Genomic DNA, 25,984 nt, shown 5'->3' on the forward strand with positions numbered 1-25,984 from the left:
AAAGTCGGAAACGTGATGGTACGCATTTCTCCTCCATACACGAGGCATGACAACAACGTTTCACAAGGCAACGCCGGTCAACTGCTGTTTGTGTATGAGAAATCGGTTGGAGACTTTCCTCATGTCAGCACGTTGTAGGTGTCGCCACTGGCGCCAACTTTGTGTGAATGCTCTGAAAAGCTAATCATTTGCATATCACAGCATCTTCTTCCTGTCGGTTAAATTTCGCGTCTGTAGCACGTCATCTTCGTGGTGTAGCAATTTTGATGGCCGGTAGTGTATTATACACTCCATCACACCGAAATAACTTTTTGTAATAAACGGTGTAATCGAACAACGCAGCGGCGTAGTCTCATAGCGTAATAAACACTGAAGAGCCAAAGAAACTGGTACATCCTCCCAATATCGTGAAGGATCCCCGCGAGCACGCAAAAGTGCGTAACAGGACGTGCCATGGACTCAACTAATGTCTGAAGTAGTTCTGGAGGTAACTGACACGACGAATCCTGCAGAGCTGTCCATAAATCCGTGAAGTACGAGGGGATGTAGATCTCTTCTGAACAGCACGTTGCAAGGCATCCCACATGTGCTCAGTAGTGTCCATGTTTGGGGAGTCTGGTGGCCAGCGGAAGTGTTTAAAGTCAGAAAAGTTTTCCTGGAGCCACTCTGTAGCAATTCTGGAAGTCTGGGATGTTGCATTGTCCTGCAAGAATTCCCCAAGTTCGTCGTAATGCACATGATTGGATGCAGGTGATAAGACAGAATGCTTACGTACATGTCACCTGTCACAGTCGTATCTGGACGCATCAGGGTTCCCATATCACCCCAAATGCACACGCCCCACAACATTACAGAGCCTCCACCAGCTTAAAAAGTCCCCTGCTGATATGCAGGGTCCGTGGATTCATGAGCTTATCTGCATACCTGTACACCTCCATCCGCACGATACAATTTGAAACGAGTCTCGTCCGACCAGGCAACATGTTTCCAGTAATCAACAGTCCAAGGTCAGTGTTGATAGGCCCAGGTGATGCGTTAAAGCTTTGTGTCGAGGATACATGAGTGGGCCTTCGGCCCCGAAAGCCCATATCGATGACGTCTCGTTGAATGATTCGCACACTGACACTTGTTGATGGCCCAGCATTGAAATCTGCAGCGATTTGCGGAAGGGTTGCACTTCTGTCACGTGGAACGATTCTCTTCAGTCGTCGTCGGTCTCATTCTTGCAGGATCTTTTTCCGGCCGCAACGATGTCGGAGATTTGATGTTTTACCGCATTCCTGATACTCGCGGTACACTCGTGAAATGGTCGTACGGGAAAATCCCCACTTCATCGCTACCTCGGAGATGCTGTGTCCCATCGATCGTGCGCTGACTGTAACACAACATTCAAGCTCATTTAAATCTTGATAACCTGCTATTGTAGCAGCAGTAACCGATCTAACAACTGCGCCAGACACTTGTCTTACAGAGATGTTGCCGACCGCAGCGCCGTATTCTGCCTGCTTATGTATCTATGTATTTGAATACGCGTGCCTGCACTAGTTTTTTGGTGTATAATGTCTGTATCCGTCAGGTTAGCTGAAAGCGCTAACGCGCAGCTTCTTGGACTCTGATAGGCGCTCCAGCCCCGAATCGAATCCGCCTGGCGGACCAACGACGTGGGCTGGCGCTGGGCAGCCTTGGTGTGGTTTTTAGGCGGTTTTCCACATCCCGCTAGGTTAATACCGGGCTGATTCCCCCATACCACCTCGGTTACATTGCAGACATGTGCAACACGTTCACACATTTCCATGGATTACTCTTGATGCAGACAGCTGGGGTACACTACACATTCCGTCCTGGGGTGGGGGGGGGGGGGGGGTACGAGTGGGCGGCAAAAGGGCATTCGGCCTCCCCTTAAAAAAGACGCCAAATCCGGTTAACCATAACAGCAGACCCTGCAAGTCGGAATAAATGCTTGGAAAGGGGGGGGGGGGGGGGGGGGAGAGAGAGAGAGAGAGAGAGAGTAAATTATACCCTACAATATTCAGAATTATAACAGCATAAAATTAACAAATAAATCAATTTCTTTGTCTGCGCTTCTTATTGCAAAACTTTTGTGTGTGTGAGAGATAAAGTTAGCTCGAACTGTAGACGTAATTAGTTTTTGCATAACATTTCCAAAAGTATTTTTTCTCTTATTATCCTCATGGGGGACTTTAAATTAATCATTTTAACGAAATGGTCGACTAAGCTGGTAGCATAAGAGATAATGACAATCTGGCGCGGCATGCGCGAGTTGTAGCATACGTGTCTTTTGTAGGCCAGTCTGAGGCTTTTTTTCCCCTCAGCTTCGTAAATCACAAGTGTGCTTTATCAAATTGTTAGTCTCGCTATCCCCGATACCACTGTGGTATACAGTAAACAGTTATCGTTTGCATCCTTTATACCTAGAACTCAGCACTGCTTAAGCATTGTAAAAAAATCTAGCTAACTTAGTTCGAATTTAGCTGACCAATGTGGGAAGATTGCACAACGTGGACAATGAATAGAAGCATAACTGTACCGAAGTGAGCTATACAGATTTAATAATACTTAATTGAGCTATATAGGTGAAAAATATTTCATACAACAAATTAAATGTATCACTATAGTGAATTAACAAAAAATTGCATAACTCTCCAAAACAATTGGAAATGAATCGAGATCTATGCTTTTTTGTTAGTGGTTACTGTACATCATGTATGATAAAGAACAGATTTTAGTTCATCTTTGTAAATTATTGGTAGTGCATAAATTAGTAACAGAAAATAAAAGAGAAAGAGTTAAAATTAATTGTTAAAAACACATTCATTTCCAAGAAATGTGCTTTTATTTTAATTTTACTTTTCCATTTCCTTACTTTCGGCGAAGCAAGCTCATTAATTATGTCACTGACAAATTTAGTAGTTATATCGTATTCCACTGACAAGCTATCTGAATTTGCTAGTCGCTTCACCTATACTTGACATTAACTGGATTATTCATCATCTTTAACTTTCGGTAACTGCTTTGTCAAGATTCTTCAGTCGCTGAATTACCATAAATATCCTCAAAGCGATTTCTATGTTTGGATAACCATCTGGTAACGCATAGTTTGAAGGAAAAATATTTTAAAATATCGAAATGGGAAGCTGTGTCTGGATTCATCTGTTGTTTACACTGGAATTTGAAAGGCGCTATTTCTTTAACTAGTTTCGTTAACTACCTCAGCTGTGCCGATATTTCTGCTACATTTGGCACAATAAATCTGCTGCGCATTTTCCAAAATGAGATACAGAGCTTTCATTTGACTTATTCCTGACGGCAAATGAAAGTGAGATGAGATGTTGTGTTATATGTGAGATCTATTTTCCATTGCACTTATTATACTATCAAATACTTTCAAGCACTCTAGCTTAAACAGCTACATTGCAGTCCTCAGATGGAAGAAATCGGCAAAAACCAAAGCATTCGTCAAACAGCGTATGTGTTTCAACATCATGTCGCCAAATTTGTGATCCTACAATTCCATAGGGAAGTAGCAACAACATCCCCATTGTTGAACAGGAGTTGGTTGTGCAGGTAGCACGTGTACTGTTGACACACATCCCACATGACACCACTTCAGCATTAGCAATATATTTATGATGTTACTTAGAAGAAATGACACTGTGACAACAGGTAGTGTTTACAGTCATGGGCCAAAAGAAACGCCTCTTCTCACTGGCAGAAGTCAGGTACACGTGGGGCAAGAGAACTCTGGCGCTTCTCCCAGTTCATTCTTACACCGTCTTTCTTTCTCTTCGGTCAGATTTTGCGCCCCCCCCCCCCCCCCCATCCACCTTCCTGTACCTTCGCCATTGGTGTGAACCTATCTCGCCAAGGCCTTGGCACAGCCCTGTATAGGAGAGGTGCCAGAATGGATCCCTGTGGAACACCATTCCTCAGATATCTTGGCTTCCCAATAGCAAATACCTCTAACCGAAGTCGCCTAAAGAAGACCACAGTGGGATGGTTGCAAAACGTGGATACTTGATAGGAGACGTGCCAGAATCGATCCCTACTCAGATAATTTAGTATCCTTGCAACAAATAAACAAGGTTATTCTAAATGATGGACCCACTTTCAAAACTTCGTATTTATTCAAGTATAAATCCAGAATGAACAAGCTTTATACCAATGAAAAGAGGAAGTTTCAAACTTTTTTCAGTGATGATTGATATCAGTTTCATAATTTGTAATTAATTAGGTTTTAATAATTAGAAATGTGATAGGTGTTGTAAATGTTCAATGGTGCCGCCGTTGGCTGCACGGCAAAACATCGACGCAGTAGCCAAACGGCCCAGCTGTTCTAGGCACTTCAGTTCCGAACCGCACTGCTGCAATTGTCACAGACTCGAATCCTGTCTCGAGCATGGATGTGTGTGATGTCCTTCGGTTAGTCAGGTTTAAGCAGTTCTAAGTCTAGGGGACTGATGACCTAAGATGTTAAGTCCCATAGTGCCCAGAGCCATTTGAACCATTTGAACTATGTGGTAGCCAAACACGTCCAACACACACGGAAGTATATGTGCTGATATAGAGTGCACGGCAGCAGTGTTATTGTTCCGCAGATCATTCAGAGTGGTCGGTAGAGGTGGGACGTAAACAGCTTCCTTCGCATAACCCCATAAGAAATAGTCGCAGGATGTGAGATCAGGAGATCTCAGTGGCCAGAAGTGCAGAGCCAGGTCCTCAACTCTCCTACAACCTGTCCAGCACTAAGGAAGGGAGTCATTCAAAAAGCCCCATATGTCACAGTGCCAATGGGGCAGAGATCCATCCTGTTGGAAAATGAAGTTCTGAGAGAACAGCCATTGTTCCAACATATCCAGGTACCTGATTCCCATTACAGCCCTTTCCACAATACAAAATGGTCTCTAAACCCTTGTATGGGATACGGCACAGAATGCGTTGATCTTTGGTGAGTCTCTTTCCTGTTGCAATGGTAAATGTGGATTTTCCAAACCCCATATGCGAACATTGTATCTGACTTTTTCGCAAAGGTGGAACGTCACTTCATAGCTAAAAATTATGCACTGTAGAAATGCGTCATCCTCCATCTCTGCTAGCACATCACCACAAAATGGGAGACGCTTCTCTTTGTCATTTGAGTTGACAGCCTGCACAAGTTGTAATCGGCAGGGCTTGTAGAGCAAACACTGTCTCAGGACTTTCCATGCAGTTGGTTGGGGTATTCAAAGTTCTCGACTGGCTCTTTTGGTAGGCACACTGGGACTGAATACAAAACTTCTCGAGTTCGTCGGACATCATCCTCTGACACACGCGGTCGGCCTGTGCTTTTTTCTTTGCACAAAAAAATGGCTCTGAGCACTATGGGACTTAACTTCTGAGGTCATCAGTCCCCTAGAATCTAGAACTACTTAAACCTAACTAACCTAAGGACATCACACACATCCATGCCCGAGGCAGGATTCGAACCTGCGACCGTAGCGGTCGCGCGGTTTCAGACTGTAGCGCCTGGAACCGCTCGGTCACCCCGGCCGGCTTTCTTTGCACACACTCCTAATCTGTGTAAATTGCCTAAACCGATGACTAATGCTCGGTACTCGAATACCAAATTTGGCACAAAATGCCCACTGCAGTGCAATTTGCGACTCACTATTCGTGAACTCGAGAATGCAGAAAACCTTGTGCTCCACAATCGCCATCTCACTCACAGCTGACAGTGAAACGGAATGACGGCCCTATTGCCGCGCTAACTCCACTGGCCGCTGCTGAAACCATCACTGCCCGCCAAAAGCTTTGAAACTTCCTCTTTTTATTGCTACGAAGCTTGTTCATTTTGGATTTTTGCTTCATAACAAACGAATTTTTGAAAGTGGGTTCATCATTTAGAATAACACTGTACCTAACCTAGATCGCATTTAGCAGACCACATTTTGCAGATTGCAAAAACCCACCAGGTTAGCTGAGAGCGCTACCGCACTGCTTCCTGGACTCGGGTAGGCGCGCCAGCCGCGGATCGAATCTGCCCGGCAGATTAACGGCGAGGGCCAATGTGCCGGCCAGCCTGGGTGTGGTTTTTCGGCGGTTCTCCACATCCTGCTAGGTGAATACCGGGCTGGTCCCAATGTTCCGTCTCAGCTACACGGATCGCAGACATCTGAACACATTCACACTATTCCATGGATTACACTCGATGCAGACAGTTGGGGTACAATAATTCCATCCCGGGGGGTACGGGGTGGCGGCAGGAAGGGCATCCGGCCACCCCTTAACCATTAACATGCCAAATCCGATTAACGATGGCTGACCCTGCGTCACTGCGGTAAAAGGCTCAAGCGATAGATAGAGCGATAGATAGTGTGCGGATTGCGAAAGCTGGACACTCGGTATTAGAGGTACTAGAATGGACCCCTGTGGAATACCATTCCTCCACAGTGGTGCCAGAATGGATCCCTGTGGAACCCTACACAAGTTTCACAGACACTGGAGAGTGGAGCACTACGTGTTGCCAGAGATGCACTCACCCCCGCAGACACTGGTACTGCTCCGTGGCGACGCACTCGGCCCCTCGCGCCTGGAGCCTGCACAGTGGGTGGCATCCGCTGGAGTCCAGCCCTCCGTAACCCTCCAGGCAGCTGCAGCGACCGGGCGCCACGCAGCGAGCGTTCTTGCCGCAGCCCACTGCGCACACCGGCTGGCAGTGGCCACCCTCTGGAAAAGGGAGAAGCGCCCTGAAGAGGCAGCGGCGCTGCTGTCCGAAACGTTCTGTAGTACAGGGTGACACAGAAAAACGCGTACAGTTTACAAACTTAGCCGTTTTGGAACTGTTTCCACCCTTGGTCCGAAAATCGATGATTCTACCCTTTTGAACGTCGCACAAATAACTTCATTTCCAAATGTTCAAATGTGTGTGAAATCTTATGGGACTTAACTGCTAAGGTCATCAGTCCCTAAGCTTACACACTACTTAAACTAAATTATCCTACGGACAAACACACACACCCATGCCCGAGGGAGGACTCGAACCTCCGCTGGGACCAGCCGCACAGTCCATGACTGAAGCGCCTAGACCGCTCGGCTAATCCCGCGCGGCACTTCATTTCCGCATTGCGACAACGTCTGCACTGTTATCAGCATCCTACAACACGCTTTATGTACCCTCAAATGCTAGTGCTGCCACCTGACGTATATGAGTGCTCATTGCTCGTTGACATCGAACATGAGTGGTGTTAACATTAATGGTAATGGATCGTGTACGACTGATGAATGGCTAGAGCTGTAAACTCATCAATTTTCCTTTCTTCATTCTACAAACGTACCAAAATACCCCTCTGGTCGGATGACACACGTCCAAGCTTTGGTCACGTTCGTTCTGTAACTCATGTAGTAGCACCATCTGAATGTTCATCACAGCAGCAGTGATGTCTTCTCAGGACTGTAACAGCGTTCTTGTCATTGGCGATACATAAACAGGGTCCTTAATGTACCTCCTAACGAAAAAGTCACAAGATGTTAAGTCAGGCGACCTGGAGGGGCCAAGGGGACATCTATATACATACTCCGCAATCCATCATACGGTGCGTGGCGCAGGGTACCTCGTGCCACAACTAGCATCTTCTCTCCCTGTTCCACTCCCAAACAGAACGAGGGAAAAATGACTGCCTATATGCCTCTGTACGAGCCCTAATCTCTCTTATCTTATCTTTGTAGTCTTTCCGCGAAATGTGAGTTGGCGGCAGTAAAACTGTACTGCAGTTAGCCTCAAATGCTGGTTCTCTAAATTTCCTCACTAGCGATTCACGAAAAGAACGCCTCCTTTCCTCCAGAGACTCCCACCCGAGTTCCTGAAGCAATTCCGTAACACTCGCGTGATGATCAAACCTACCAGTAACAAATCTAGCAGCCCACCTCTGAATTGCTTCTATGTCCTCCCTCAATCCGACCTGATAGGGATCCCAAACGCTCGAGCAGTACTCAAGAATAGGTCGTATTAGTATTTTATAAGCGGTCTCCTTTATAGATGAACCACATCTTCCCAAAATTCTACCAATGAACCGAAGATGACTATCCGCCTTCCCCAGAAATGCCGTTACATGCTTGTCCCACTTCATATCGCTCTGCAATGTTACGCCCAAATATTTAATCGACGTGACTGTGTCAAGCGCTACACTACTAATGAAGTATTCAAACATTACGGGATTCTTTTTCCTATTCATCTGCATTAATTTACATTTATCAATATTTAGAGTTAGCTGCCATTCTTTACACCAATCACAAATCCTATTCAAATCATCTTGTATCCTCCTACAGTCACTCAACGACGACACCTTCCCGTACACCACAGCATCATCAGCAAACAGCCGCACATTGGTATCCACCCTATCCAAAAGATCATTTATGTAGATAGAAAACAACAGCGGACCTACCACACTTCCCTGGGGCACTTCAGATGATACCCTCACCTCCGATTAACACTCACCATCGAGGACAACGTACGGGGTTCTATTACTTAAGAAGTCTTCGAGCCACTCACATACTTGGGAACTAATCCCATATGCTCGTACCTTAGTTAGGAGTCTGCTGTGGGGCACCGAGTCAAACACTTTCCGGAAGTCAAGGAATATGGCATCCGTCTGATACCCTTCATCCACGGTTCGGAAGATATCACGAGAAAAAAGGGCGAGTTGCGTTTCGCAGGAGCGATGCTTTCTAAAGCCGTGCTGATGCATGGACAGCAACTTCTCTGTCTCAAGGAAATTCATTATATTCGAACTGAGAATATGTTCGAGAATCCTGCAACAAACCGATGTTAAGGATATTGGTCTGTAATTTTGAGGATCCGTCCTTCTACCCTTCTTATATACAGGCGTCACCTGCGCTTTTTTCCAGTCGCTCGGGACTTCACGTTGGGCAAGAGATTCGCGATAAATGCAAGCTAAGTAAGGAGCCAATGCAGTAGAGTACTCTCTGTAAAACCGAATTGGAATCCCATGAGGACCTGGCGATTTATTTATTTTCAACCCATTCAGCTGCTTCACAACCCCAGGGATGTCTATCACTATGTCCTCCATACGGGAATCTGTACGAGAGTCAAACGGCGGTATGTTTGTACGATCCTCCTGCGTGAAAGATTTCTCAAATGCTAAACTTAAAATGTCAGCTTTCGTTTTGCTGTCTTCCGTTGCCAGGCCAGACTGGCCAGTGAGTGACTGTATGGAAGCCTTCGACCGGCTTACCGATTTTACGTAAGACCAGAATTTCCTTGGGTTTTCAGCAAGATCTTTTGCTGAGGTATGACGGTGGTGGCGGTTCAATGCTTCGCGGTTCGCTCTTTTTACAGCAGCACGAATCTCTACTAACTTTTGCCTGTCCTCATTCTCCCGACCTTTCTTGTACCGCGAGTGCAACTGCCTTTGCTTCCTGAGCATTCTCCGAATTGCGCTGTTAAACCACGGTGGGTATTTTCCGTCCGTAACCCACTTTTTCGGCAGATACTTGTCCAATGCGTGATTTACAATGTGTTTAAAATTTGCCCTTAATTCTTCCACGTCCATCGTACTGGAAGTAAATGAAGTCGATTCATTTACTAAGTGGGATGCTAACAACTGCTTATCTGCACCACCATGGCCAACGCGGAAGTTCGTCGTTTACGTAGCGACCAACGTCGATGCTCCAATGACGGGAGTGCCCCGTGTTGTTGCAAGATGAAATTCTCCGAGTCAGCAGTCGGTTCTGGAAACAACCACAAATGTCAAGGTAAGAGGTGCCCGTCACTCTCTTCTCACAGACGAAAAACGGCGATACAGCTTCGTCTGTGACACTCCACAGAAATTAACTTTCAGCGTATCACGGTCATGCGACACAATTTCATGAGGATTCTCATTGCCCCAGACTCCCACACTGTGACGATCAACCTTCCCACAAAAATGGAAGGTTATTTCTTCGGTGCTTGCATTTATCGCGAATCTCTTGCCCAACGTAAAGTCCCGAGCGACTGGAAGAAAGCGCAGGTGACACCTGTATATAAGAAGGGTAGAAGGACGGATCCTCAAAATTACAGACCAATATCCTTAACATCGGTTTGTTGCAGGATTCTCGAACATATTCTCAGTTCGAATACAATGAATTTCCTTGAGACAGAGAAGTTGCTGTCCATGCATCAGCACGGCCTTAGAAAGCATAGCTCCTGCGAAACGCGCCCTTTTTTCACATGGTATCTTGCGAACCATGGATGAAGGGTATCAGACGGATGCCATACTCCTTGACTTCCGGAAAGCGTTTGAGTCGGTGCCTGCAGACTCCTAACTAAGGTACGAGCATATGGGATTGGTACCCAAGTATGTGAGTGGCTCGAAGACTTCTTACGTAATAGAACCCAGTACGTTGTCCTCGATGGTGAGTGTTCATCGGAGGTGAGGGTATCATCTGGAGCGCCCCAGGCAAGTGTGGTAGGTCCGCTGTTGTTTTCTATCTACATAAATGATCTTTTGGATAGGATGGATAGCAATGTGCGGCTGTTTGCTGATGATGCTGTGGTGTACGGGAAGGTGTCGTCGTTGAGTGACTGTACGAGGATACAAGATGACTTGGATAGGATTTGTGATTGGTGTAAAGAATGGCAGCTAACTCTAAATATAGATAAATGTAAATTAATGCAGATGAATAGGAAAAAGAATCCCGTGATGTTTGAATACTCCATTAGTAGTGTAGCGCTTGACACAATCACGTCGATTAAATATTTGGGCGTAACACTGCAGAGCGATATGAAGTGGGACAATCATGTAATGGCAGTTGTGGGTAAGGCGGATAGTCGTTTTCGGTTCATTGGTAGAATTTTGGGAAGATGTGGTTCATCTGTAAAGGAGACCGCTTATAAAACACTAATACGACATATTCTTGAGTACTGCTCGAACGTTTGGGATCCCTATCAGGTTGGATTGAGGGAGGACATAGAAATGAAATGTCGTGTGGCTAGGGCCTCCCGTCGGGTAGACCGTTCGCCTGGTGCAGGTCTTTCGAGTTGACGCCTCTTCGGCGACCTGCGTGTCGATGGGGATGAAATGATGATGATTAGGACAACACAACACCCAGTCCCTGAGCGGAGAAAATCTCCGACCCAGCCGGGAATCGAACCCGGGCCCTTAGGATTGACAGTCTGTCACGCTGACCACTCAGCTACCGGGGGCGGACAGGGAGGACATAGAAGCAATTCAGAGATGGGCTGCTAGATTTGTCACTGGTAGGTTTGATCATCACACGAGTGTTACGGAAATGCTTCAGGAACTCGGGTGGGAGTCTCTGGAGGAAAGGTGGCGTTCTTTTCGTGAATCGCTAGTGAGGAAATTTAGAGAACCAGCATTTGAGGCTGACTGCAGTACAATTTTACTGCCGCCAACTTACATTTCGCGGAAAGACTACAAAGATAAGTTAAGAGAGATTAGGGCTCGTACAGAGGCACATAGGCAGTCATTTTTTCCTTGTTCTGTTTGGGAGTGGAACAGGGAGAGAAGATGCTAGTTGTGCTACGAGGTACCATCCGCCACGCACCGTATGGTGGATTTTGTAGTATGTATGTAGATGTAGAACATCACCTTGGAGGCGAAATGTTCGTCCTTTGCTTCCTACTCTGTCATACAAAATTGATGGCGCCAGCCATAATCCTTCGGTTCTAATAGTGGCACGAGCTGCAAACGAAACGGTTAGAAATGTAGCCGCCGTCGCCGACTGCTCCACACAGTTTGCTGCAGTATTCCATGTTTGTGGTTTGCGCGGACCGAACATTTTTACGTCGTCGACGAAATTTTCCCTCGCCCTCCCCATGCTTAGATGGTGGCACAGTTGGTCGGCTGATACTTTTCAATTTACAGAGACTACCAGTACTGTCAAATCCAACGCACAACGCTCTGTTTACATGGCAGTTCTTTTACACAATGCCTTTTGAATTTACGCTGTGCTCTTATAACAAATAAACATCTCGCATATTACAACACTGAAAAGCTTTTTTCTTGTTCTGTCGCTATTTTGTAAATACACTGCACTCTCGACACCAAGTAGTGTGCAGAATGCGAATGCTGTGAGTTTACAGTTCTAAGAACACTATTTTGACCACGACTCTCACTTGGAACGTTTTGCAGATACTGCGCAGGTGCCATCGCAACTTCCGTTGCAATATCGTTAATCTTACGTTTCTCACAACTATTAAATTTAATTTAAAAAACGACAGACTCGTAGGGCAACCATGAGAGATTGTCATACTAAAAACTGGGTTAAATACAATGGAAACTATATAAATAATTAATAAGATAAGTTGAGCATTTCGGCGCCTAGCACCCGAACGTGCCGACCAATCATAAGCAGGTTTTTTTCAGTACAATTGGCGGACTCCCGCACGGGAATGGTTCGTACTGAACCATCTGCTGCTTGTACCTCACTACACTTTCGTACCATATGCTACTTTGCGTGTATCAAGCTGCATCAAGGCGAGCTTCTAACAAAATAAAATCTGGCGGCCACAGACAGAAATATCACAATCCTTGCATAGTAATCTCTGCAGGTCTACGAGGGTCACTCCAAAAGAAATGCAGACTATTTTTGCAAAAATAGAGTTTTCATTCTGCATGTGTGAAAGTTTTACGGTGTGTAGATACTTCCTTCCCGCTTGTTTCCAAACTTAGTTCAACCTGTTCCTGTGAGTGGCGCTGTCACAGCATGTCTTCAAGATGGCTGCTACACTTGTTCGTCAGAAGCAACGTGCTGTCATAGAATTCCTGTGCTGTGCAAACGAGACAGTGGGAAACATCCACAAGAGGTTGAAAAAGGCGTATGGAGATGCTGCTGTCGATCGCAGTACAGTCAGTCGGTGGGTAAGCAGGTTACGTGATGAAAGCGGGCACGCCAATATTGAGGATTGTCCTCACAGCGGCAGGCCTCGTACTGCACACGCTCCAGACAATGTGCAGAGAGTCAACGAATTGGTGACTGCTGACAGACGCACCACAGTGAACGAATTGTCACTCTACGTTGGGACAGGGAAGGAAGTGTTTGCAGAATATTGAAAGTGTTGGCGTTAAAAAAAGTTTGTGGCAGGTGGGTTCCCACGATGTTGACAGTGGCTCGCAAAGAAACAAGAAAAACGGTATGCAGCGAACTTTTGGAACAGTACGAGAATGGTGCAGATGAATTTCTTGGAAGAATTGTGACAGGTGATGAAACATGGTTCCATCATTTTTCACCAGAGACGAAGAGGCAATCAATGGTGTGGCATCATGCAAATTCACCCAAGAAAAAAGAATCCAGAACGACACTTTCTGCTGGAAAAATTACGGCTACGGTGTTTTTCGATTCCGACAGCCAGAGCGAGAACACCAGCAGCAGCGAGTACTGTTTGTATAAAGCGTTTTTGTACTTATTTGCTGCGCTTAGCTTTTAAATAGTTTTTCTGGGTAAACCTAGAGTAGTTTTCGCGTCTCGTATTTCAGTGAGTGTTTCTTGATTATCAGAGTAGCTCATCAGAAGATTATCTTGGGAATTTGTCAGCGTATAGAGTAGGGTAAACATAGTCATGTGTAGGGACTGTGGTTGTTGTGAGCGGACGCAAGGAGAATTGGCCACTCTTCGGGGGCAGGTGGAGGCTTTGTCTGTTAGGCTCATCGAGCTCGAGGCGCAGGCGTCGGCTCGTAGTGGCGTTGGGGCAACTGTGGTGAGACCTATGCCTACTTCGGTGGCCTTGGAATCACATGGAACCCCTGATGTCGCTGCGTCTTCCGGCAGTGAGCATCTTACCGGTCAGCCATCACTCCAGGGTGAATGGCGGACAGTGGTGGGCTCGCGCGTGCCTGGCCGAAAGGCGAAGGTGGGATCTGGCCGCGTGGCAGCTGCCTTACCCCTTTCCAACAGGTACGGGGTGCTTCCTAGTGGTGATGACATCGTTTCCGAGCCACCACAGGATGCCTCGCCTGTTGGGCCAGTGGCCGATTCTCCGGCAAGGTCCCGACAGTCACAGAGGGCGGGCCTATTAGTTATAGGGAGCTCCAACGTTAGGCGGGTTATGGAGCCCCTCAGGAAAATAGCGGGTAGGTCGGGGAAGAATGCCAGTGTGCACTCGGTGTGCTTGCCGGGGGGTCTCGTCCGTAATGTGGAGGAGGCCCTTCCGGCAGCTATTGAACGCACTGGGTGTGACCGGCTGCAGATAGTAGCACATGTCGGAACGAATGACGCCTGCCGCTTGGGGTCTGAGGCCATCCTTGGTTCCTTCCGGCGGCTGGCTGATTTGGTGAAGACAACCAGCATCGCACGCGGAGTGCAAGCTGAGCTTAATATCTGCAGCATAGTGCCCAGAGTCGATCGCGGTCCTCTGGTTTGGAGCCGTGTGGAGGGTCTAAACCAGAGGCTCAGACGACTCTGCGACTATAATGGTTGCAAATTCATCGACCTCCGTTATTGGGTGGAGAACTGTAGGGCCCCCCTAGACAGGTCAGGCGTGCACTACACACCGGAAGCAGCTACTAGGGTAGCAGAGTACGTGTGGCGTGCACACGGGGGTTTTTTAGGTTAGAGGGACCCCCCTTGGGCGAAACGATAAAATACCTGACGGCTTACCAGAGAGGACATTATCATCGTTGATAAAGAACGTCCGTCCTCAGAGACCAAAAACAGGAAAAGTTAACGTAATATTGGTAAACTGCAGGAGTATCCAGCGCAAGGTTCCTGAATTAGTATCTCTTATTGAAGGAAATAGTGCGCATATAGTATTAGGAACGGAAAGTTGGTTAAAACCGGAAGTGAACAGTAACGAAATCCTAGACACAGAATGGAATATATACCGCAAGGATAGGATAAACGCCAATGGTGGAGGAGTATTTATAGCAGTAAAGAATTCAATAATATCCAGTGAAGTTATTAGCGAATGCGAATGTGAAATAATCTGGGTTAAGTTAAGTATCAAAGGTGGGTCAGATATGATAGTCGGATGCTTCTATAGACCACCTGCATCAGCAACCGTAGTAGTTGAGCGCCTCAGAGAGAACCTGCAGAACGTCGTGAAGAAGTTTCGTGATCATACTATTGTAATAGGGGGAGACTTCAATCTACCAGGTATAGAATGGGATAGTCAAACAATCAGAACTGGAGCCAGGGACAGAGACTCTTGTGACATTATCCTGACTGCCTTGTCCGAGAATTACTTCGAGCAGATAGTTAGAGAACCAACTCGTGAAGCTAACGTTTTAGACCTCATAGCAACAAATAGACCGGAACTTTTCGACTCCGTGAATGTAGAAGAGGGTATCAGTGATCATAAGTCAGTGGTTGCATCAATGACTACAAGTGTAATAAGAAATGCCAAGAAAGGAAGGAAAATATATTTGATTAACAAGAGTGATAGGGCACAAATCGCAGAATATCTGAGTGACCACCATCAAACGTTCATTTCTGAGGAAGAGGATGTGGAACAAAAATGGAAAAAATTCAGAAACATTGTCCAGTACGCCTTAGATAAGTTCGTACCGACTAAGGTCCAAAGCGAGGGGAAAGATCCACCGTGGTATAACAATCATGTACGAAAGGTACTACGGAAACAAAGAAAGCTTCATCATAGGTTTAAGAGTAGTCGAATCATAGCTGATAAGGAAAAGCTGAACGAAGCGAAAAAGAGCGTAAAGAGAGCAATGAGAGAAGCATTCAACGAATTCGAACATAAAACATTGGCAAACAATCTAAACAAGAACCCTAAAAAGTTTTGGTCATATGTAAAATCCGTAAGCGGATCTAAATCCCCTATTCAGTCACTCGTTGACCACGATGGCACCGAAACAGAGGACGACCGAAGAAAGGCAGAAATACTGAATTCAGTGTTCCGAAACTGTTTCACTGCGGAAAATCGTAACACGGTCCCTGACTTCAGCCGTCGCACGGACGCCAAAATGGAAAATATTGAAATAAACGATATCGGAATTGAAAAACAACTGCTATCACTTAGTAGCGGAAAAGCATCCGGACCAGACGAGATACCCTTAAGATTCTACAGTGATTATGCTAAAGAACTTGCCCCCTTTCTATCAGCAATTTATCGTAGATCGCTGGAAGAACGTAAAGTACCTAGCGACTGGAAGAAAGCGCAGGTCGTTCCCATTTTCAAGAAGGGTCATAAATCAGATGCGAATAATTATAGGCCTATTTCGCTTACGTCAATCTGTTGTAGAATAATGGAACATGTTTTGTGTTCTCGTATTATGACGTTCTTAGATAATACAAATCTCCTTCATCATAACCAACATGGATTCCGCAAACAGAGATCATGTGAAACTCAGCTCGCCCTATTTGCCCAAGAAATTCACAGTGCCGTAGACACTGGCGAGCAGATTGATGCCGTATTCCTGGACTTCAGGAAGGCATTTGATACGGTTCCGCACTTACGTTTAGTGAAAAAAATACGAGCTTACGGAATATCGGACCAGGTTTGTGATTGGATTCAGGATTTCCTAGAAGAAAGAACACAACATGTCATTCTTAACGGTTCAAAATCTGCAGATGTAGAGGTAATTTCGGGAGTACCGCAGGGAAGCGTGATAGGACCTTTATTGTTTACAATATACATAAATGACTTAGTTGACAACATCGGTAGCTCCGTGAGGCTATTTGCAGATGACACGGTTGTCTACAAGAAAGTAGCAACATCAGAAGACTCGTACGTACTCCAGGAGGACCTGCAGAGGATTAATGCATGGTGCGACAGCTGGCAGCTTTCCCTAAACGTAGATAAATGTAATATAATGCGCATACATAGGGGCAGAAATCCTTTCCAGTACGATTATGCCATAGGTGGAAAATCATTGGAAGCGGTAACGACCGTAAAATACTTAGGAGTTACTATCCGGAGCGATCTGAAGTGGAATGATCACATAAAACAAATAGTGGGAAAAGCAGGCGCCAGGTTGAGATTCATAGGAAGAATTCTAAGAAAATGTGACTCATCGACGAAAGAAGTAGCTTACAAAACGCTTGTTCGTCCGATTCTTGAGTATTGCTCATCAGTATGGGACCCTTACCAGGTTGGATTAATAGAAGAGATAGACATGATCCAGCGAAAAGCAGCGCGATTCGTCATGGGGACATTTAGTCAGCGCGAGAGCGTTACGGAGATGCTGAAGAAGCTCCAGTGGCGGACACTTCAAGAAAGGCGTTACGCAATACGGAGAGGTTTATTATCGAAATTACGAGAGAGCACATTCCGGGAAGAGATGGGCAACATATTACTACCGCCCACATATATCTCGCGTAATGATCACAACGAAAAGATCCGAGAAATTAGAGCAAATACGGAGACTTACAAGCAGTCGTTCTTCCCACGCACAATTCGTGAATGGAACAGGGAAGGGGGGATTAGATAGTGGTACAATAAGTACCCTCCGCCACACACCGTAAGGTGGCTCGCGGAGTATAGATGTAGACTCTCGCTTGTGGACATCGTGCCAAGTGGAACCACCATAAATTCTGATGCATATGTGACGACACTGAAGAAACTTCAAGCTCGACTGCGTCGTGTTCGACCACATCGGCAAAAGCAGGATGTTTTGCAGTTGCACGACAGTGCATGGCCACATGTCAGTCAAAAAACCGTGGAAACGATCACAAAACTCGGATGGACACTGAAACACCCACCTTACAGTCCTGACCTGGCTCCATGTGACTATCATCTCTTTGGCAAACTGAAAGACTGTCTTTGTGGGACAAGGTTTGAAGATGAAGATTCCCTTGTGCACGCTGCCAAACAGTGGCTCCAACAGGTTGGTCCAGAATTTTACCGTGCGGGTATACAGGCCCTGGTTCCAAGATGGAGTAAGGCAGTTGAGAGGAATGGAAATTATGTGCAGAAATGAAAATATTGTTCCTAAAGGATGTATCTACACACTGTACAACTTTCAAACATGTAGAATAAAAGATGGATTTTTAAAAAAATAGTGTGCCTTTCTTTTGGGGTGACCCTCGTACATCTGTACTCGCGAACCCACCTTGTAGTGCGAGGGGAAGGGTACTTTCGGTACCACCATCTCTCCATCCCCTGCGCATCAGCACTGCCCCTGTGTTAGCAAGGCTGGCCACAGAAGCTATTGGTGACAGACCTTCTGAACACGGCGATGTTGCTGGTGGACACACACATCCGTCGTATCTCGCTGTGGCTAGCTGACATACACTGACCTCCATCTTTCAGATGACTATGTCCTCTCTGCACAGTAGGAGAATTGGTCGTGGATTCGCGTGACTCAGGATCTGGATGGATAGATGTAACAGTGTAGAATGAAATGAAGTCTGACAGGAGGTAGTGGTCGAATCACAGGGTGCACTTTTCTTCAAGGGATGCCATTCTTAATTCTACTAATTTGCTTTGTGGTGGTTTACAAAACATATTTACATGTGGCGTACTCACATTACAATGGTCTTACATTCACTCGCATATCACGCTGAAACGATGACACATTTTCAAAAAGATTTCGGGCTTGTAGCCGGTCGTCGTTAGCTTCCATCCACGATATTTCGACTGGACAACAGCCATCCATCCTCAGACTGACGAAGACGCCCTCCGTTTCATAATATATAGCGTGCAGCGAGTATTCCGCGCATGCGTCAAAATCATATGGAGAGACGAACCACACCGCCCGCCAGCAGCGCCCTCGCTGGTGGAACTGCAGAACTCAGCTGTCTTCGGCGTTGTCAGTTGCCGCGGCCATCGGAGTACTCTGACGTCTTCGTCTGGAGCAGATCTTAGAGGTGACGGAGTTCCACGCATTATCTAGCTGGTAGCCATTGTCACGGCTCATAAAATTGTCTGTCGTGCGAATTTCCACTGATTCTTTTATGAACGGAGTCCCAATAGGACGTTAGTGTGGCCAAAATTGTTGTCTTGCATTACTCAAAAAAATGGCTCTGAGCACTATGGGACTCAACTGCTGAGGTCATTAGTCCCCTCGAACTTAGAACTAGTTAAACCTAACTAACCTAAGGACATCACAAACATCCATGCCCGAGGCAGGATTCGAACCTACGACCGCAGCGGTCTTGCGGTTCCAGACTGCAGCGCCTTTAACCGCACGGCCACTTCGGCCGGCTCTTGCATTACTCCATTGAGTGTCCAGTGGAAATGCAATGCTCAGCAATTGCAGACTTGCTAGGTTGCAAAAGGCGAGTACAGCGTTGATGTTCAGTGCAACGTTCTTCTACTGTTCGCAATGTTTGTCCTGTGTATGACATGCCACACTGACAAGGTATTTTATAAATTCCCGCCTTCCGCATTACCAGATCGCCTTTCACTGGTCCCAGCAGGTCGGAAATCTTCGATGGTGGACGGAAAATTACTTTCACTTCGAAACCGTGGAGGATTCGTGCAATTTTGAAGGAAATGTTGCCAACAAAGGAAAGAAAAGCTAAAGATTTAGTAGACGTGCTCTCTTCTTTCTCCACTCCCTGTTTCCTTGGCTTAATTGCAAGTGCCTTGCTAATTTGCCGCGTAGAATATCCATTCTCTTTGAAAACCCTCTTCAGATGGGCAAGCTCTCCAGGCAGACTATCTGCATCTGACACTACATGAGCTCTGTGTACAAGTGTTTTAAGTACACTCATTGTTTGCGATGGTGATGGCAGCTGGACGAATTTATATACAAATCAGTATGTGTGGGCTTTCGATAAACCGAATGCCCCAGAGAGCCATCACTCTTCCGTCTAACTAGCACATCCAAGAAAGGGAGGCAACCATTTTTCTCTAATTCCATGGTAAACCGAATGTTCTCATGAATGGAGTTGAGGCGATCTAAAAACTCCATTAATTTTTGTTTTCCATGAGGCCACAGTACGGAAGTGTCATCCACGTACCTCCAAAAAACAGTTAGTTTGAGGGCTTCTGATTCATGAGAACATTCGGTTTACCTGAGGATGGTTGACAGTTGTCCAGTCGAAGTATCGTGGATGGAAGCTAACGACGACCGGCTGCAAGCCCGAAATCTTTTTGAATATTCAGTTCGCCGGAAAAATTTTAAATTTCACGGTGGCACGTGACTACGAAGGCTTTCCCGGCGTAATAATTGATAATATTCTTCTCGGGTATGCACCCGGATCATAACGTCTTCATGACACAATATTTCCGCGGTCCAACTGGCCGCCATCTTCAGGTGAGAGTGCTGGTGCACGATCTCGCCGGAACTGACACATTTAGCAAACTCTAAACAGCGCCACAGTTTAGCTGTCAAGATCAACGGGATGTACGTTCGACACTGAACCGATCACCTCTGCCATCGCTTCACAACTGCCGCTCTGTTACCCTGACACAGGGTAGTAACTTTCTTCCTTGTGTTTTGGGCCAGTCAAAGCCCTCCGTTTTCTTGTCTGTATATATGTTGCCTTCTGGGGCCAACTGCTGGCCATCTCCTGCCGTGGAGGATGTAATGCCACGTCACCAGGGACGCTATGTGTCCCCCAGTTTACTTACCATCTCCCTCTGCCTCCCTCGCTCCCCCCCCCCCCCCCCCCACCCCTCTCTCTCTCTCTCTCTCTCTCTCTCTCTCTCTCTCTCTCTCTCACACACACACACACACACACACACACACACACACACACACACAGACACACACACACACACACACACTCCATTGGCAACATGTTGCCCAATATTGCGTAATCTTAGGTATCATTCATTGACTACACGCTATTAACATAAGCATTATAACCCCTTCCTTACATTGCTGTTACAGTCACAAAAAAGGTGCACTATCTGTGTGACATCAGATCTCTTTAATTTTACCTTGATGGTGTTTCCACCAGATAGGCAGAGGCTGGACAAACATATGGAAACAAGATGAAACATGGGTGCCTGAACATACGGCGTGGCGCACGAAATGTGTTACCATTTTGTTTTTGAATATAAACTTTGTGAATACAATCTGAAAGGTAAATATACTACAATGAAGAGCCGTCCATGGAGATTTGTTCTAGCTCAGCACATGCCCAATATGTCCACCATTTCGTTTCGTAACTTCCTTCAAGCGAATAATGAAGTTAGTGATTACCCTACGGCACCTGTCTTCCGTAATTTCACTGGAAGCTTGAAGAATAAGTCTTCTGAACTCCATTGAATCACGTGGACGTTTCGGGAAAAATTTTTCCTTTAGGTACCCGCAAAGACAAAAAGTCGCATGGACTGAGGTCTGGACTATTGGGGGGCCAATTTTATCTGTCATTGAAGCGACCTGGAAACCTGAGTGAAATGATCCACATGTCGAAATGCTCGTGTAAAAACTCCAACACAGTGTTTGCAGTATGTGGCCTTGCTCCATCTTGCATGAACCACTGCGTGTTGGAGGGCAAGGTAGTAGCAAGAAGCTGCAGAATGAAGCTATTGCGAAGCATGCTCAAATAACGCTCGCTGTTCACAGTTTCTTCAAAGAAAAAGCGTCCAATAAGTCCGTGACTGGAAATTGCTGCCCACGCTGTAATCCTCGGAGCATAATGTTGTCGTTCATGAAGCACTTGTGAGTTTTCAGTGGCCCAAAAGCGTACATTTTGTTTTAACCAGACCGTCTAAATGAAAATGCGCCTCGTCTGAAAACCAAACGTTGTTGAGAATTTCTTCTCTATCCTCCGCCCACCGAGCAAACAGTAGTCTCTGCTGCTTGTGTTCTTCAGTGAGCTTCTGTGCACAGGTCATCTCGTATGGGTACATACGGAGGTCACTTTTAACAATGCGTTGAACGGAGCATCTGGGTATTCCCAGTTGCACTGCTGCCTTTCTGAAAGATTTCCCGGGACTTCTCTGTACAGCAACTCGTACCGCTTCAACATTCTCCGGCGAACAAACAGGCTTAGGCTGAGGTCGCTTCGCTTCCAATACTGTTCCTTCCTGTACAAATTTATCGTACAACCTGTGGATGGTCTTCTTGCAAGGGACCCATCGTGTGTTAAACTGTTGTCGAAAACGCCTCTGAGTCACAACAAGGCTTTTCGTTTCACGAAAAAGTAGCACAATTGCCGATCGTTGCTGCGTCGTCAGTCTTCCATTGTCAGCCATTGCTGCTTACTAGTCTCCTAGCGGCAGCATCGTGAGTTACACGTCATTTCGCAACTCGTTTGTTTTTCCAAGCTCTGCTGGTACTGCTGTAGAGATCCCAGCAGGATATCTAAAATGCGTCGTAAATTGTGAAAGAAACATTCGGTAACACATTTCGTGCACCACCCTGTAAATGCAGATGTCTTTTGTGTTTTGTGATGAAAGCTGGTTCTGCCTCGGTGCCAGTGATGGTCGCATGATTGTTAGGAGGGGGCCAGCTGAGGCCCTACAACCAACTTGTCTGCACGATAGACACACTGGACCTACATCTGAAGTGTATCAAGAGTTGTAGCCTTAGTATCCAGAGACCTGTTATGGTCAGACAGCAGCAGCAGCAGGTACTCACCCTGGTGGCTGTAGCCCGGGTCGCAGGTACACGTGTGCAGGTCCGTGCAGGAGCCGTGTTCGCAGCCTCGCAACTCGCACGGACTCAGGCAGCTGTTGTCTGCTGGTGCTGGCAGGTAGCCCTCCTTACAGCTGCACCTGTCGCATATGTCGTTAATATATAGAGCAGCCAAAATAAAACCGTCTCTGAAAATACACTGAAGGGAAACAATCTCAACACCAAGAAATATTTAATGTAGAGTAAAGAATTCTGGAATACATTTGTCCAGGTAATACATTCAAGGGATTAACATTGCAAGATAAAAAAAAATGGTCCAAATGGCTCTGAGCACTGTAGGACCTAACTTCTGAGGTCATCGGTCCCCTAGACGTTAGAACTACTTAAACCTAACTAACCTAAGGACATCACACAAATCCATGCTCGAGGCAGTATTCGAACCTGCGACCATAGCGGTCGTGCGGTTTCAGACTGTAGCGCCTAGAACCGCTCGGCCTCTCCGGCGGGCATTTACAATATCACATGTTAAGGTAAGCGTGAGTTCAGCCACTGAAAATGTAAAATGCTGGTATATTAATAACTGGTGTACCGACCAGAATGTTGCATTCAAGCATGCAAACGTCCATGGACTGTTGCACACGTGCCGCATGTTAGTTTATGGGATGGAGTTACACTAATGGCCATTAAAATAGCTGTACCAAGAAGAAATGCAGACGATAAACGGGTATTCATTGGACAAATATATTATACTAGAACTGACATGTGATTACATTTTCACGCAATTTGGGTGCATAGATCCTGAGAAATCAGTACCCAGAACAACCACCTCTGGCCGTAATAATGGCCTTGATACGCCTGGGCATTGAGTCAAACAGACCTTGGTTAGCGTGTACGGGTACAGCTGCCCATGCAGCTTCAACAAGATACCACAGTTCATCAAGAGTAGTGACTGGTGTATTGTGACGAGTCAGTTGCTTGGCCACCATTGACCAGACGTTTTCAGTTGGTGGGGGATCTGGAGAATGGGCTGCCCAGGGCAGCAGTCGAACATTTTCTGTATCCAGAAAGGCTCGTACGGGACCTGCAACATGCGGTCGTGCATTATCCTGCTGAAATGTAGGGTTTCGCAGGGATCGAATGAAGGGTAGAGGCACAGGTCGTAACACATCTGAAATGTAACGTCCACTCTTCAAAGTGCCGTCAATGCGAACAAGAGGTGACCGAGACATGTAACCAATGGCACCCCATACCATCACGCCAGGTGATACGCCAGTATGGCGATGACGAATACACGCTTCCAATGTGCGTTCACCGCGATGTCGCCAAACACGGATGCGACCATCGTAATGCTGTAAACAGAACCTGGATTCATCCGAAAAAATGACGTTTTGCCATTCGTGCACCCAGCTTCGTCGTTGAGTAAACCATCGCAGGCGCTCCTGTCTGTGATGCAGCGTCAAGGGTAACCGCAGCCACGGTCTCCGAGCCGATAGTCCATGCTGCTGTAAACGTCGTCGAACTGTTGGTGCAGATGGTTGTTGTCTTGCAAACGTCCCCATCTGTTGACTCAGGGATCGAGACGTGGCTGCACGATCCGTTACAGCCATGCGGATAAGATGCCTGTCATCTCGACTGCTAGTGATACGAGGCCGTTGGGATCCAGCACGGCGTTCCGTATTACCCTCCTGAACCCACAGATACCATCTTCTGCTAACAGTCATTGGATCTCGACCAACGCGAGCAGCAATGTCGCGATACGATAAACCGCAATCGCGGTAGGCTACAATTCGACCTTTATCAAAGTCGGAAACGTGATGGTACGCATTTCTCGTCCTTACACGAGGCATCACAACAACGTTTCACCAGGCAACGCCGGTCAACTGCTTTTTGTGTATGAGAGATCGGTTTGAAACTTTCGTCATGTCAGCACGTTGTAGGTGTCGCCACCGGCGCCAACCTTGTTTGAATGCTCTGATAAGCTAATCATTTGCGTATCACAGCATCTTCTTCCTGTCGGTTAAATTTCGCGTCTGTAGCACGTCATATTCGTGGTGTAGCAGTTTTAATGGCCAGTAGTGTATATACCTGTTACACACGGTCGGTCAGTACAGGGACGGTTAATGCTGTTTGTGGATGACGGTAGAGTTGCCGTCCGATGTAGTCCGCTTATGTGCTCAATGGGCGACAGATTTGGTGATTGAGCAGGCCAAGGCTACATGTGGATACTCTGTAGAACATGTTGGGTTAGAATAGCGAACGTTATCCTGTTGAAAAACACCCCCTAGAATGCTGTTCATGGCTGGCAACACAACAGAACGAATCAGCAAAGTTGGAGTCATCATGTTTGGGATAACCACGAGAGAGTGCGGCGGAGCGGATTGGTTTCTCACTATCCCCTAAACGATCAATCCACCTACCTGGATAGGTTTCAGGTTGTCTGTCGCTTCACTCTGCGATGGTAGATACTGGCCAACAAAAGCTGCGTTGACGAAAATTCGACTAAATACCTGCAAAGCCACATAATCCAGTCCATGGGCAGCAGGTAAAAGTTAAAAGCAGTAGCTAATAGTTAGTTTAACTATCGATCGTTCAGGATTCTTGCATGACTCGTTTGATAAAAATGTCTAAAATATCCTTTAAGTTGGTTTATTGTCTTCACAACAAGGCTCTGAGCACCATCTACATCTACATCCATACTCCGCAAGCCACCTAACGGTGTGTGGCGAAGGGTACCTTGATTACCTCTATCGGTTCTCCCTTCTATTCCAGTCTCGTATTATTCGTGGAAAGAAGGATTGTCGGTATGCCTCTGTGTGGGCTCTAATCTCTCTGATTTTATCCTCATGGTCTCTTCGCGAGATATATGTAGGAGGGAGCAATATACTGCTTGACTCCTCGGTGAAGGTATGTTCACGAAACTTCAACAAAAGCCCGTACCGAGCTACTGAGCGTCTCTCCTGCAGAGTCTTCCACTGGAGTTTATCTATCATCTCCGTAACGCTTTCATGATTACTAAATGATCCTGTAACGAAGCGCGCTGCTCTCCGTTGGATCTTCTCTATCTCTTCTATCAACCCTATCTCGTACGGATCCCACACTGGTGAGCAATATTCAAGCAGTGGGCGAACAAGCGTACTGTAACCTACTTCGTTTGTTTTCGGATTGCATTTCCTTAGGATTCTTCCAATGAATCTCAGTCTGGCATCATGGGACTTACCATCTGAGGCCATCAGTCCCGTAACTAATCGAAGGACATGACACACATCCATGCCCGAGGCAGGATTCGATCCTGCGACCGTAGCGGGTGCGCGGTTCCAGATTGAAGCGCCTAGAGCCGATCGGCCACATGGCCGGCTTCACAACAAGGAAAACGGCTATCAAGTTCGTATTTAATATTACATCATTTATGCAATGTTACTGACTGCCTCTGTTACATTTTCATACCCGAAAGCAGCCAGAAGACATTTAGTTCGACCTGATATTTTGAACGTCCTTAAACAGTCACTGATCCACTACGATTCGCGAGTTAATACATTCAT

At 46.4% G+C, this 25,984-nt stretch overlaps 1 protein-coding gene across 1 annotated transcript in view; it reads right to left on the reverse strand.

The window, feature by feature from the left end:
* LOC124552513 (multiple epidermal growth factor-like domains protein 11) overlaps positions 1–25,984 on the reverse strand; it is a 159,153-nt gene that overhangs the window by 65,285 nt on the left and 67,884 nt on the right. The window contains exons 4-5 of the mRNA XM_047126802.1: positions 22,449–22,585; positions 6,537–6,723 (exon numbers count right to left, since the gene is read on the reverse strand). Of these exons, the coding sequence (XP_046982758.1) occupies positions 6,537–6,723; positions 22,449–22,585 (324 nt within the window). The remainder of the gene's footprint in view (positions 1–6,536; positions 6,724–22,448; positions 22,586–25,984) is intronic.

Source organism: Schistocerca americana, chromosome 10 (genome assembly GCF_021461395.2).
Source record: "Schistocerca americana isolate TAMUIC-IGC-003095 chromosome 10, iqSchAmer2.1, whole genome shotgun sequence".
Taxonomy (NCBI): domain Eukaryota; kingdom Metazoa; phylum Arthropoda; class Insecta; order Orthoptera; family Acrididae; genus Schistocerca; species Schistocerca americana.